This window comes from Harpegnathos saltator, unplaced genomic scaffold (assembly GCF_003227715.2).
Source record: "Harpegnathos saltator strain DR-91 unplaced genomic scaffold, Hsal_v8.6 scaffold15, whole genome shotgun sequence".
Taxonomy (NCBI): Eukaryota; Metazoa; Arthropoda; class Insecta; order Hymenoptera; family Formicidae; genus Harpegnathos; species Harpegnathos saltator.
In genome coordinates this window covers 453,829-466,326 of record NW_020229928.1, presented here as the reverse complement: position 1 = coordinate 466,326, position 12,498 = coordinate 453,829, and the positions used below count along the sequence as shown (strand labels likewise).

Below are 12,498 nucleotides of genomic sequence, written 5' to 3'. Positions count from 1 at the left end.
GCTATTTAGCGCAATGAGTATGCTCTGCCTTTGTTAAGCCAACGGCACACGATGCTTGTTTTCGTGCTGGATTGCTTGCTACTGAATAAAAATACTGCGTTCTGATTGGTGCATTTCCATCCATCTTCGGAAATGTACCAATCAGAACGCAGTATTTTCATCCAACAAGCAATCCAGCACGAAAACAAGCACCGTGTGCTGCTGGCTTAACTTCCGTTGGAACTAATCGAACGGATTCCCCAGATTATTAAATTGTAAGAGCTAGGAATTGAGGCTCGTTCGATTGGCTGCACTGGCGGCTGTCACCGAATTCGAATTTTTAAACGTGGCGCTTGCGCGTGTTCTTCGCTCCAATCTGCAAAATAGCATTCGGATAATAGAATTAGCATTTGAAGATATTGAATTTCTGCAGACTGCAGACTGCACGTTTAGAACTGTCGTATCCTTCAAAATTCTTCATATCTTCCAAGCCGATCGCGCTTGCGAATTCGGAGATGCTGAGAAGTCGGGTGTAATAGATCGTAAGATACAGATTTACATCGTAAAATGCGCGTGATTATATTTTCTGTTTTTGCTCTTTTGTTTCAGTTTATTTCTCTAGTTTTACATATACTTTCTGATAACCCAAAAAATAATGACTCTCAGTGTTTCTCTCGATATATACATACACATATGATTCATATACTGTGATGTCATTCTACTAAAAAGTTAATTGTACATCAATTGCCAGGCGAAAAACGTAATCTCCGACATCTCTCGCTTTATCTTTCCTCAACATCGCGTTTGGTTGTGATAGAGAGATAAATTATAATGGAAAAGTAGCGCCTACGCCATGTTTCTCGTAGGAGACTGTCGAGGAGTCGAAAAATCAATGAGGATATTTCAAACTTAGATAAGTGTCTAGAATTCGCATAAATAGTCGTGCTTCGACAAAAAGGTTAATATAGTCCGTATATTCTTTCAGATTTCGAATGCTCTATCATCGCCTTCTCGTCGCCTTGGTCGGCATTCTGGATCGACAACTGCATCAGTTTGCTCACGAGTGTAGGATTTGTTCGCATCGCTGGAAGTAGCATTTTTGCGGGTATCCTGCGAATAATACATTTTACATTAAATATGTTTACGTACGCATTACATACCGCGAGATGTAATGACTTTAACATTCTCGAGAAAGTCAAATTTGAGAAGTGAAGAATGGTACGGACATTTCACTTTATATCGATTACCAATGAGCAATTGCATATATGGCGATTGACAGAATTTTGAAATTTCCATAGTTTTATAAGGAATTGGAAAATTAGTTGCAAAGGATGACGAAATCTTGTAAATTTAAATGTGATGAATATATTTTGGAATAAACTATATAATAAGCAATATTTCCGTCTTTATGTAAACTTAGAGTTATCAATTATTTACAACCGATATATTTCTTGTAAATTGAGTTCACGCAAAATTGAAATGTGTGTTCGATTAGTGCAATTGGTTAACATATAACATTGCAAAGAATAAATTAGTATCACACGAAACTTCTTAGATTATTTCCTTGCGTTTCAATTCGAACTTTATAAATAATGTAAATGCAAGTTTCCACATGGATCAAAGTATCTTTAATTTTGTCATATCGTTAATTTTGATCTTATCACTTACAGAACCTGCGAAATACTCACCCGGAACGCGGAAAGCTTCGCAAAAGAGACAGCAGAATTTCTTCACGACTGCCAAAGTCCGGAGCTGCCGTGGGACCCTCCCTTTTTCCGAATCCAATCGCCGTAGAGATGTATTCCGGCTTGAAGCCACGAATCTCCCTCACTTTCGTCCGATGCTTGATGAAACGAGGATACTTCAACTTTTCTAAGTCGCAACTTTTCGATGCCATCGTTGCGACGAAAAGTCCCGCCATGAGGACCAGTGCGATCACTAATACCGCTCGCATGATTTTCTAATATGAAAAAGAAGCAAACATCGAGCACGATAATGAATATTCGTTGCAAGGATATTTTTACGTATGTATTATAATCACAAAAAATGGTCTTTCTTTTGGAAGGCTTGCATTTATCGTTATTAGTTTTCGCAATTAATTAAACGCTACATTTCTTCTCTCTTGCGCACATCCCTTAATTTCTATAATATGAACTTCTTACGAGGTTTCACGAGACATCAGAGCGGTCTTATACAAATTAACTTGCATAAACGTCGCATCGTCATAAATGTGTGTTTTATATTTTAGTTATAATTTATACTTACTGCGATATGTGTAATAAAAACGTATTAATACAGAATATTTATATTTTATGTGTTCTTAAATTATATAAAACAATCACTATATATAATATGAATAAATATGAAGTAAAAACATAACTTCTATTCGTTTAAAATATTATATGGTGAAGAAATAAGTGCACTGGAAATTAAATAATTAACAACAAAAAACATATGAATTATTTCTCGTAACTTCTTTTGATTCAGAATTTTTTTTAATTTTACCATATCCTTACAAAAGTTAGTCCTTACAAAATTTGTCAACATAATTTAATCTAGATATAAATAATAATTTAAACCAATCAATAATTATTCTTTCCGAAATGTGTTCTCTCCAACTGTGCTTGAATGAAATTTTAAAAATCGTTATCGACTCTATCCGCGTTTCACGTATTTTTCCGGAAGCAAGAATCATCTTCAAAATAAATATATTTTCAATTTGGAAAATGTATATTTCTCTTCCCACAGGTGCTCGAATTGAATTCTAGTGATACGCGTTGCAATATGTCAAGTCCGATCGCAGATTCGAAGAGGAGGAAGGACGTCGACTTAATCCGTACGTGCGAGAGCTGAGAACTGGCTTCCGAGACTATCCCACGTCGTTTTGTAGGAAGCCGCCGATATCGGCGTCACCGGCGGCCGCCGACGCCGTTGTAGCCGCCGTTGACGCCGACACAGCCGCCGTCGCCGCCGCCGTCGCCGTTACCAATCGTATATTTCCTTAATTCCTCAAATGCATCCGATCGATCGAGATCATTAAGCGTCGCATTGAAATCTCTACCGATTAAATAGCTGTAATCGAGAACGCAAGTGGTTTGCTATGAAAACGTATCTAGAAACGAAATGCAGGTCGGCTCATGTGGCGCAACAAAGGCGGCGAATTCAATGCCACCACCGCCGCGGCCGCCGCCGCCGCCGTCGTCGCCGCCGTTGTATGCCGTGCGTCGTCTAGCCGCCAATGCGTATGCCAAGTTTGCCTGCAGTATTCGGCGATGCTGCCCCTAAGGACGCTCTCTTCATAATGACGATACCACGCCCATGCTTTCATCTAATTTACAGAACGTAAGCCTCGCTCGATGCAAACGTTCCTGCGAGCGTGAGGCGTTGGCAATGGCCGACGACTAATTAGAAGAGTAAAGACGCGTATAATTTAATTAAATGATAATATAAAATTAATTTCAACATTCTCTACAATCTCATTAGATATCTTTGACGATTTCCTGACCTGTTAAAATTTTTTCCTACATATTAGATTATCTATTTTTTAAATTATAATAATAGAGAATTGTATTATATGCGAGATAAGAATGCGCGAATAATGAGCTAAAATTCTAAGCTATGTAATATTTTATTTCTCTCATTAATTTATATAAAATACATATCTTTATAGAGTTAATAATATTGATTCATTTACAGTGTACATAATATTATTTTGTATTATTTGAGAAATTGCATCATTTTGTCATTTTAACAAGAGAATGATCTAAAATAACAACTGGTATTTCTTTGAGAATAAGAGAGCGTGGAATGCCGGAATACTTCATAAAAAGCTCCAGGAAATGAAGATTAGTAGCTCCTTCGGTTTCCGTATCGCTACCTGCTTTCATGCTGGAAACAGAATATTATTAATTAATATTATCTTGCAGCAAAAGATGCCGCATTATCGCGACGTTGCAATGATGAGATTATACGTACCTTTCCATGGTGAGGAATGACAAAATATACATACAAAGATATTTTATATATCGATTCATCACAGAGACGTGGAATTGACGAAGAATCGTTTGTACGCCTATCGCAAATACCACAGCGTCAACAGGGTCTTGGTATCTCTTGCTTAACAGACTTGCTGTAATAGACAAAGAATATAAAAATATGTGTGACATTGTATAAAGCAATAGGAACTACATATTTATGATATATATACGTTAATACCAGGTAAGTAACCTGCGTACCTGTATTTTTACAATAAATTAGTTTATTTAATTGCGACACTGTGAATGAAAATACAATGAGAGCTATATTATCTATCTTTGGTGGCTTAATATAAACTTTATTATGCGGATCGCTGATCCCAGCCCAGTCCAATCGTACGCTGAGTTCATGAAGCAATTCAGTTTTCTCTGATTCGTTTTCACTGCCGTTATCTTTCTTTGCTATCTCGCATAAGATCGCTCTGCAAAGTGAGAGAAATGAAGAAAGAGGAAAAAAGTTGCAATGTTGAATTTATTTCTACATACGTATTCAACGTTCGGAGTGCCGCCTCCATATGCTTCGCTTCAAATTTGCAAGCGGTGTTCAGTTCGTACGCTATTTTTTTCCTGAGTAATTGATAATGACCTATTTTCAATGTCCACTCGAGCGCTGATGACCATAATTTACTGCTACTGGCACTTACAGAATTATGAAGTTTCGTAATATTACCTAAGAACAATATATTATCAAATATTTTCGTCATTAGTTAATTTTCATATTTTCGCATATTAAAGTTTTTAATCTTTGAATAGTATTATCGGCAGTGAGTGCATATTCATCAATAGCGTTAGTTCCTAATGACAAGCTAATGAAAAATTATCAGAATACAAAAATGAGAAAAAATTGTTTATGTCAAAATGGCAAAATCTATTTTTTTCGAATTCTTACCTTTAGCACTGTCTAAGGTACTCAGAGTAGCCTCACAATCCTCCAACATCGACGTCCATGTTCTATTCCGTATACTTTTTTCTATATAGTGAATCAAAGCTTCTAATTCCATGACAATATAAAAGGAGATAAGCTTATCCAGTCCCGATAATCCCGGAGTACCTATCGTTTCTAATATTACGGAAAAGACTTTGTAATTTAAGACCTCATTTTGCGTTCTAATGTCGTACCACGCTAGAGTATGGTCTATATATACAGTAGTTCTGAAACGATACAAACGAATAGATTCTCAGAAGTTAATTTACTAAAGTGAAACCCAAGTAAACCAGACGATACCGTGGGTCGGTGATACGGATGAGCTCTCTGGCAAGCCTGCCCATAAATGTCAGGGAATTATTGTCTGTCGGAAATGTATGCTTATCTTCCTGGAATTGCCTCCACGATTTTCCTGGTACCCAAGAAGAGTCTCTACGTTCTTCTTCGACTGCATTATTCATGATGTATGTAATCTAAGAATATATAAGAAGTATCAAGTAAAATGTAACTGCACACACATCTTCCTGCAAATCGTATAATAATAATCCTTTTTCTTACTTCTTCATGCCATATCTTCAAACTGTTTATATTAATGTAATCTTGGATATATTGAAAAGATTTTCTGTATCCATCCATAATTGAAGATAGATTGGACAACTTTTGCAAAAGAGATGTCTGAAAGGAAATTTTTGCAATATTTGTGTGGTGAGCATAATTTTTAAGAAAATTTTTGTTAATTATTAAAATTTACCTTGGACTTCTGATCAAAGTTGAGGCCATTACATAATGCTAAACTAACTTTTTTAGCAAGTTCCTGACGTATACCGTCTTCTAAAAGACGATGCGAATCAACCCTCAAAACCCCTAAAGAAACACTTCTCAGTGACAAGACACCCTTTGTAAAAACCGACACCGCATACGTTAATTTAGCCATCTACAACGATATTTGAGTATTAAATATAAAATTTCCTTTTAAACTTACGTAATTAATGCAGAGATAATTAAAATGCGTACTTGCAGTCTCTCATTCAATTGCGCATAGTCTTTAAGTTTATCTTTCGGTAATTTCGTTGGAATTTCTTTAAATGCATGCGTTTCGAGATGTACAATCTGCGCCAACAAACCAAATACAGTCTCAGGTATAATTTGCAAAACACGTCTAGCATATCCTTCCAGTTCTCTACTATAGTATTGGGATACCGAGGACAAATCTGCGCTTCGTGCTTGATTTACCCTCAACAATGGGGTTTCTAATGCTGAAGCCATCTAAAAATAATAAAATGTATAAATTCATACCTCAAATCCATATCTATAAAATTTTTCAATTTATACTTGATACAATTTTTACTTATATCTTTACTTTAAGAAAGAGAGCCTTCAGTTTGATGACCGTCGGTGGATTTTCCTTAATACTTTCTTGCATCACGTCAATGAAGGACTCCATAATATTCCACGCATAGCAGCAGTCTGTTACAATGTTCAAGCTTATCATAATATCCTCAGATATGCTGCCTGTACGCAACATATTGTGTAGAGTCTCGCGCGTGTCAGCCAAGTACTGCGAAATATGTAGATTATTTTCTAACTGATGAAATTCTGAAAATGATAATACATAAACGATAAACGTTCAATTGCGGAACCGGTATTTCTTCAATTTGTTGTATCCATACCTTGAACTTGTTCCAAAGCTTGTAACAGTTGCACTATCTTTCTCCCATCCTCCTGTTTTAACGAATCGATGTGGTTACTGATTTCCATAAACCACGAATAAAGATTCTGATTCTTATCAATACCGTCCAGAGGTTTAGTGCCTCCAAAAATTTGTGCGAGATCAATTATACGTTCGACGCATGTTTCTTTATCTTTGAGCCACTTCGCCTCTTTTCCAAGAAGTAACTAACAATAAGAAAACAAGTTACAGTGGCATACTTTTTTTCTGATCGTAACGATAGAGTGAGAAATTTTAAACGTACATCTTTGTACATCTGTTTAACATCCTGTTCAATTTGAGCAGTACTCAGTAATAATCGCAGACAATTCGCTGTGGTATACTTGCTCTCACTCACAACTAACTGACGCAAAGTACGTGAACGTTTCGAATCTTCTAAAATTATAGTGGGTATAGTTGTGTGCAAAAGGATCCAGTGTAACGTGACATTAGATTCCCTCATTAGTTTGACTAAGGAACCCGTCGCATTCTCGTCCAATGTGCCTGCTTTCTGTACTTCATCAGTTTCTTGTATCAGTTTCTGGAATATTTTTTCTATGAAACAAGTAAAAGAAGACTCTGAAAAAATGTTAAACTATCTTGCTTTATAATCCAGGAACTCTATGTAAAATATTTGTTTATGTATATACAATTACTCCAATTTGTCGCAATAAGAATAAAGAAAGAATTCAATGGTAGATGAATAGTATTATTAGCAACAATCATAAAATAAAGTTCTTTCTATATTTGTGCACATTATTATAAATTATCTTATGTATATATTTATTTCAATGTACAAAAAATTTAATAAACATTTTAAACTTTTACTTACATCCATCTTTATTCCATATTTTTGCGCAATTCCTTTCACGTTGGAATTCTCAAGAGTATTATTCAATGCTGTTCGTGCAGCTTTGTACTGAGACCACCAATCACACAAATTGATCACTGTTCCCATGTAAATACTAATTACCCAGTTGTCAGGAAAAAACCTGTCTACTATCTCCCTCATAATAGCAGTTTGTGTATGAAGTATAGTTGGTTTAAACGACAATATTATAACTAACATTGATGCTTGTGTGGCAACAGCAGTACTTCGATGCTCAGGATGTGGGAAAGCAAGAGTCTGATTGTAAATTTCGTCCGAACGTAACCGGCCGATAACAAGATCTATTAAGAAATCTCGTAAAGGTACTCTCCTAAAAATTATACACTTAATTAGAACCTCAGAAAACATTAGCTATTTCAAGAAAATTGATTATTCTTTTTGATACCAATAATATGTTAAATACTTAAAATATTCTTCAGGATAATTAGCTGTCCTTTTAGATAGTGTTCTCACATATCCTGTCGAACGAAGCAGCATACAAACATCATCCACTCTTGTGGAGGAAGATCTCTGGGCATTGTATCGATAATAGGACACAAGTAATCTTTCACGAATTCTTCCTTCAAAATGGTAATCAACCAATAATAGCATGACTCCATATAGATATACAGCCTCACACTATATAAAAATATAATTATTTAATTTTAAACTATATACAATCAATATATCCAATAAATTAATTATTGTCTATTAAAGACTCATTTTGTTTTTTCACCTTCTATTTTTTCATTTCTCAAGTAACAATTGTTAATCATTTCATGATGAATAATATAAAGAAAAGATGTACCATTAATTGCTTTCCTTCTTCATTGAACATAATAGAATCTACTGACTGATGTATATAAATTCCATCTCCTAATTCATCGATATAAAAGTTTAGATCTGTAACATACTTGTGTATACTCTCAAAAGCTAAATAAAATCTTGTAAGTATGTCTGAGAAATTATTTCGCAGTTCTTCATCTGTTTCTTGGAGTATCTAGAAAATAATATAGATATATTTATGCTGTAATAATTAAAGTAGTATGATTATATCATCATCATCATAATGTAAAAAATGCACTAATATTTACAGGATCATCTTCTATCTTTTGCTCATAAATGCTGGCTGCCTTAAAATATGCAAAATCGATTATAATTGATCCATACTTCTGTACTGATTGTTTTGAATCCAAGCTGATAAAACAAATAATTGTAGAATTTGTAAAATATTTATATAAGCAATAAACATCCACATTATTTCATAATTAATTATATACATTGATTGGTTACATTAAAAAGATTAGCAGGTTGACATTAGATATTTATAATAAACTAACCTAAAAACAGGTGGTACATAATCTTTCAATCGCATTAATTCAGCTATAATAGCATTTCCGCGAGATACCAATCGTAATAAATTTTGTCCACAGATATTATTAGCTGCTAGAAAATCGCCCATTTTAAACGGCTTACACGATCATTTCCTGTCAAATAAGCCACAGATGAATTGTGACATTTGAAATTAAAAGGCTCACCCTAACCTGTATAGGGTGCGGTCCATCAGTCGCTATAAATGCTTCGAAGCGTTTTTACTTCTCACTCTTTCTTCGTTTGTATCCGAGAAATAGAACGAGAAAGAGAAACGCTTCAAAGCATTTGTAGCGGTTCCCGGACCGCACTCAAAGACTGTATTATTTGAAAATAAATAATTGTCTCTCTTGTTGTTGAGTCGTACTACAGAATCTAGTAAATTGGTTGCTTTCCAAAATATAGTTCCAAAGCCTCCACTACGTGCGCTGTTATCTTCAATAATTGAGGTCGTAGTACAACTCAACGACCAAGGGGACGGATTTTTAATTTTTAAATAGCATCACTCATTGACGAGTCAGACGGAATTGTCTGTGATCTCGTCGTACCATGGTTGTAAAAAAGATAGAAATCAATACAATATTAATTATGCGAGAGTTATAAAGCATTTGTAAAATGCAAAATTGTGTGAAACATTTGTTTTTTTTCACCTCTTCATCTTTACCTCCTTCTAAAAATAATTATCGGATATGACAGTGAGCAAAGTGCATATTTGAATCTTCCTTCAAATGATGCAAGCGCTGTAACAAGTGACTAACGTTGCTTCTGTAAGGTTTCATAAATAATTCAAATCGGCTAATGTTTTGCTAATTAGAGTTGCCGATCGATACCGGCAAAATAAGGTCTCTCGATATTAATTCGACTGATTCAACAACAGTAGCCCATTCTTGTCTTGCCAGAATGGAGGTGAGTTTGTTAAAATAATGTAGATAAGGTTAAGTTATTTGCTTTATAGTTTATAATGAGTAATGATAATAATAATAATATTCGATACCAATATAAAAAATATTTGAATTAAAGTAAAATCCAGGTTTATAAAAATGTAATGTTAATTCAGGTTTAGTTTTAAATATTGTGAAATATTTGTAGATATCCAGGTTTTAAATAGCTTATATCTATCCTGAAGTGACATTTGGAAGTCAGTCTAAATTAATTAAAATATAATCTTTGTTATTTACAGGCATCTGCTAAAGTTCCTCTTCCATTAGAACCCATAAAATCAAACCAAGTTGAAGACAGACGTTTATGGGTAGGAAATTTAGATTTAAGAATTAATGAGTAAGTATCTATATAATTTCAATATTTTCCTTAATTTCATCAATGTTCCTTTTCAAAGAACATTGTATTAAAAAAAAAACCTGAGAAAAAAACTAACTCTTTCTTCGTCAACCGGTACCAACTCCTGAAACTGGTCCAAAAATATGGTACAATCGAAAAGTTCGACCTACTATTTCATCGGTCAGGACCTCAAGCTGGTCAACCAAGAGGATATGCATTTGTTACTTATAAAACAATACCAGATGCCAAAACTGCAAAAGCTGCTTTACATAACTTGAAAGTTGGAGCCAAAAATATTATTGTCAGATGGGCACATAGTGTTAGCGAGGTATAGTGTATATTTATATTTTTGCCAGATATTTTTAGAGATTTAAATTTCTTGCGAATTTTAAGTTATATATGATTATTATTTAATATGCTATTAATATTAAACATTAAAATTATCTTTTTAATTAATAAATAATTCTAGATGTCATAAAATAAAAGTATCAAGAATTAATTAATCTATTTTTATTCAGTCAGAAATGGATAAGCCAAAACCGAAAATAGATATCCCTGCCTTAGCTGGTGCAAAAAAGGAAGACAAGAAGATAAGGTATATATGTAAAGTCTAATATTTCCTTCAAATAGTAATTATAAGAAGTCTAGTACAGATAAAAATTATATACATATTACTTACAGTCGTGAAACAGCAATTCAAGCAATTGAAGCAAAGCTCAAACTAATGAGAGAGTCAGAAGAAGAGTTTGAACTGAATAAACCATTGGAAGGTTCACCAGTTATACATCTTTATCAAAGAGCAGAAAATCAAAAACCGTCCACTTCTACGCGTTATCACAGCCGTGGTAGTTATCATAACAGCAAGCCATATAATCGTCACAAGTCAAGAAGATAATTGCTATCTTCTGCTGTACTTCTATTTAACAACAATCCATTATTATATTTGTTTATCTCATGGTCATGATATTTATATTCATATAATAACCTATATTTAATATATATTGTTCATAAAGCTCTGTTTTATCATATTAGGGAATTTTATATATTTGTAAAAATATTTAGGAATTATTAAGATGTGATTCCTAAATTACAGATAAAACAAATGCAAATTGATTCCTACAAACAAGCAAATATACAAAACATATTAAAGCTACAAATATTTTAAGCCATCAATGAATAATGCTTGATATATGTAAATTGACATATGTGTATTTTCATAATATATAGAAACCTTTTTTTATAATGAACGCACATGTGACAAATTTTGGATCAGAATATAAGGTGTATAAATTAACTTCCATCCATACTCATAGATACATAAAAACATGATGTAATATTATTATTATTATTATTATTATTAAAACACTGATGAGGTACTTGCATGAGTTTTAGCTTTTTTAGCCTTCTGTAGAAAAAATTTTAAATTGAAAAAAAAGATTAAACTTCATTCATACACTTGATAAATAAATCTTGTAATAATTACAATTCGTCTATTTCCTTAATTTTTCCAAGATTTTCTTCGCACGCATATGATCTGGTAAAGGTACTACACCAGGACAAGGTACTTGTCCAGGGATGTGACATATACAGCTCTTTTCACAACCAACACCAAAATTTGCTGAATTTTCCTTTTTCTCCTGTACAATAGCTTCCTTGGCTAATGTATCCTGTGATTTTCCAACAACTCTTATAAGATGTTCAAGTATTTCTTCTTTAGTTTTGCTATCTATGTCTATCAGCATTGTCTTGCCATCCTCTGCAAAGTATAAATATCTTTTTTCACATTGTATTAAAATTTGTACAACTATTTAATCATACATCAAATAAATATTGTTTATAAAGATTATAAACCTTAAGTACCATAATAACATTTCAGGAATGGTGATGGTGTCATGTTTCTAAAAGTAACTATTTGTACAGTTGGATTTTTGTATTGTACTTGGCACATATGCCAATGTACGAAATCCCTGTGTAGAAAATAAAAAAATAAAAAATATCAACATTAGATACTGTATTAAACTCTCGTATATAACCTAAAACTTTACCTAGCGCCTTGGTGATGATTATCTTTCGTATTATAATTAATCGATAAAATCTGTATTTTATCCTTTAGAACTAATTTGCCAGACATTAAATATTTTACCGTTCGTCGCACAGGATCTTTGCCAATCATAAACGGCATACTGCTAGATTTTATTTATTATTTATTTATAAATATACACTGACGTATAAGCACCCAGCTCTGCAGCTAAAAATCTGATTTCAGCTGATACTTGAACCATCATTTGCCGGCCTCGATAAAATCAGAGAGAAACCTAAGAACGGTCACCAACGA

At 33.5% G+C, this 12,498-nt stretch overlaps 4 protein-coding genes across 4 annotated transcripts; 1 reads left to right on the top strand and 3 right to left on the bottom strand.

Moving 5' to 3' along the window:
• Positions 1–793: 793 nt before the first annotated feature.
• Positions 794–2,867, bottom strand: LOC105181109 (allatotropin). The gene is made up of 3 exons (XM_011137670.3): positions 2,820–2,867; positions 1,668–1,939; positions 794–1,089 (listed from the first exon to the last, which is right to left on the bottom strand). Exons 2-3 carry the CDS (start codon positions 1,931–1,933, stop codon positions 939–941), a joined length of 417 nt encoding a protein of 138 aa, XP_011135972.1. The 5' UTR covers positions 1,934–1,939; positions 2,820–2,867; the 3' UTR covers positions 794–938.
• Positions 2,868–3,619: 752 nt separating this feature from the next.
• Strump (WASH complex subunit strump) lies at positions 3,620–9,195 on the bottom strand. Its single transcript, XM_011137671.3, has 17 exons — positions 8,855–9,195; positions 8,609–8,711; positions 8,323–8,514; positions 7,939–8,153; positions 7,479–7,845; positions 6,912–7,187; positions 6,609–6,834; positions 6,299–6,534; positions 5,953–6,204; positions 5,690–5,872; positions 5,497–5,613; positions 5,239–5,411; positions 4,903–5,165; positions 4,500–4,683; positions 4,215–4,435; positions 3,955–4,108; positions 3,620–3,867 (listed from the first exon to the last, which is right to left on the bottom strand). The coding sequence occupies exons 1-17, from the start codon at positions 8,974–8,976 to the stop codon at positions 3,714–3,716; spliced, it is 3,438 nt and encodes a 1,145-aa protein (XP_011135973.1). The 5' UTR covers positions 8,977–9,195; the 3' UTR covers positions 3,620–3,713.
• Positions 9,196–9,406: 211 nt separating this feature from the next.
• LOC105181111 (probable RNA-binding protein 18) lies at positions 9,407–11,457 on the top strand. The gene is made up of 5 exons (XM_011137672.3): positions 9,407–9,791; positions 10,066–10,163; positions 10,278–10,491; positions 10,682–10,758; positions 10,845–11,457. The coding sequence occupies exons 1-5, from the start codon at positions 9,786–9,788 to the stop codon at positions 11,056–11,058; spliced, it is 609 nt and encodes a 202-aa protein (XP_011135974.1). The 5' UTR covers positions 9,407–9,785; the 3' UTR covers positions 11,059–11,457.
• On the bottom strand, positions 11,444–12,456 carry mRpS25 (mitochondrial ribosomal protein S25). The gene is made up of 4 exons (XM_011137673.3): positions 12,209–12,456; positions 12,024–12,130; positions 11,647–11,919; positions 11,444–11,568 (listed from the first exon to the last, which is right to left on the bottom strand). The coding sequence occupies exons 1-3, from the start codon at positions 12,343–12,345 to the stop codon at positions 11,654–11,656; spliced, it is 510 nt and encodes a 169-aa protein (XP_011135975.1). The 5' UTR covers positions 12,346–12,456; the 3' UTR covers positions 11,444–11,568; positions 11,647–11,653.
• Between the last annotated feature and the right edge of the window lie 42 nt (positions 12,457–12,498).

What these genes read in the sequence shown, in the direction of transcription:
- Strump (XM_011137671.3), bottom strand. Translation starts at nt 8,976, where the DNA reads ATGGGCGATTTTCTAGCAGCTAATAATATCTGTGGACAAAATTTATTA. An exon ending in AATATGGAATAAAGATGGAT is followed by an intron (nt 7,188 to 7,478) that starts GTAAGTAAAAGT and finishes AAAATATTCCAG; the next exon opens with AAACTGATACAAGAAACTGA. An exon ending in AGCTTTGGAACAAGTTCAAG is followed by an intron (nt 6,535 to 6,608) that starts GTATGGATACAA and finishes TATCATTTTCAG; the next exon opens with AATTTCATCAGTTAGAAAAT.
- LOC105181109 (XM_011137670.3), bottom strand. Translation starts at nt 1,933, where the DNA reads ATGCGAGCGGTATTAGTGATCGCACTGGTCCTCATGGCGGGACTTTTC. An exon ending in CGAAGCTTTCCGCGTTCCGG is followed by an intron (nt 1,090 to 1,667) that starts GTGAGTATTTCG and finishes TATTATTCGCAG; the next exon opens with GATACCCGCAAAAATGCTAC.
- LOC105181111 (XM_011137672.3), top strand. An exon ending in TTAGATTTAAGAATTAATGA is followed by an intron (nt 10,164 to 10,277) that starts GTAAGTATCTAT and finishes CTTCGTCAACCG; the next exon opens with GTACCAACTCCTGAAACTGG. An exon ending in GGGCACATAGTGTTAGCGAG is followed by an intron (nt 10,492 to 10,681) that starts GTATAGTGTATA and finishes ATTTTTATTCAG; the next exon opens with TCAGAAATGGATAAGCCAAA.
- mRpS25 (XM_011137673.3), bottom strand. Translation starts at nt 12,345, where the DNA reads ATGCCGTTTATGATTGGCAAAGATCCTGTGCGACGAACGGTAAAATAT. An exon ending in AATCATCACCAAGGCGCTAG is followed by an intron (nt 12,131 to 12,208) that starts GTAAAGTTTTAG and finishes TTTTCTACACAG; the next exon opens with GGATTTCGTACATTGGCATA. An exon ending in ATTCCTGAAATGTTATTATG is followed by an intron (nt 11,920 to 12,023) that starts GTACTTAAGGTT and finishes TATACTTTGCAG; the next exon opens with AGGATGGCAAGACAATGCTG.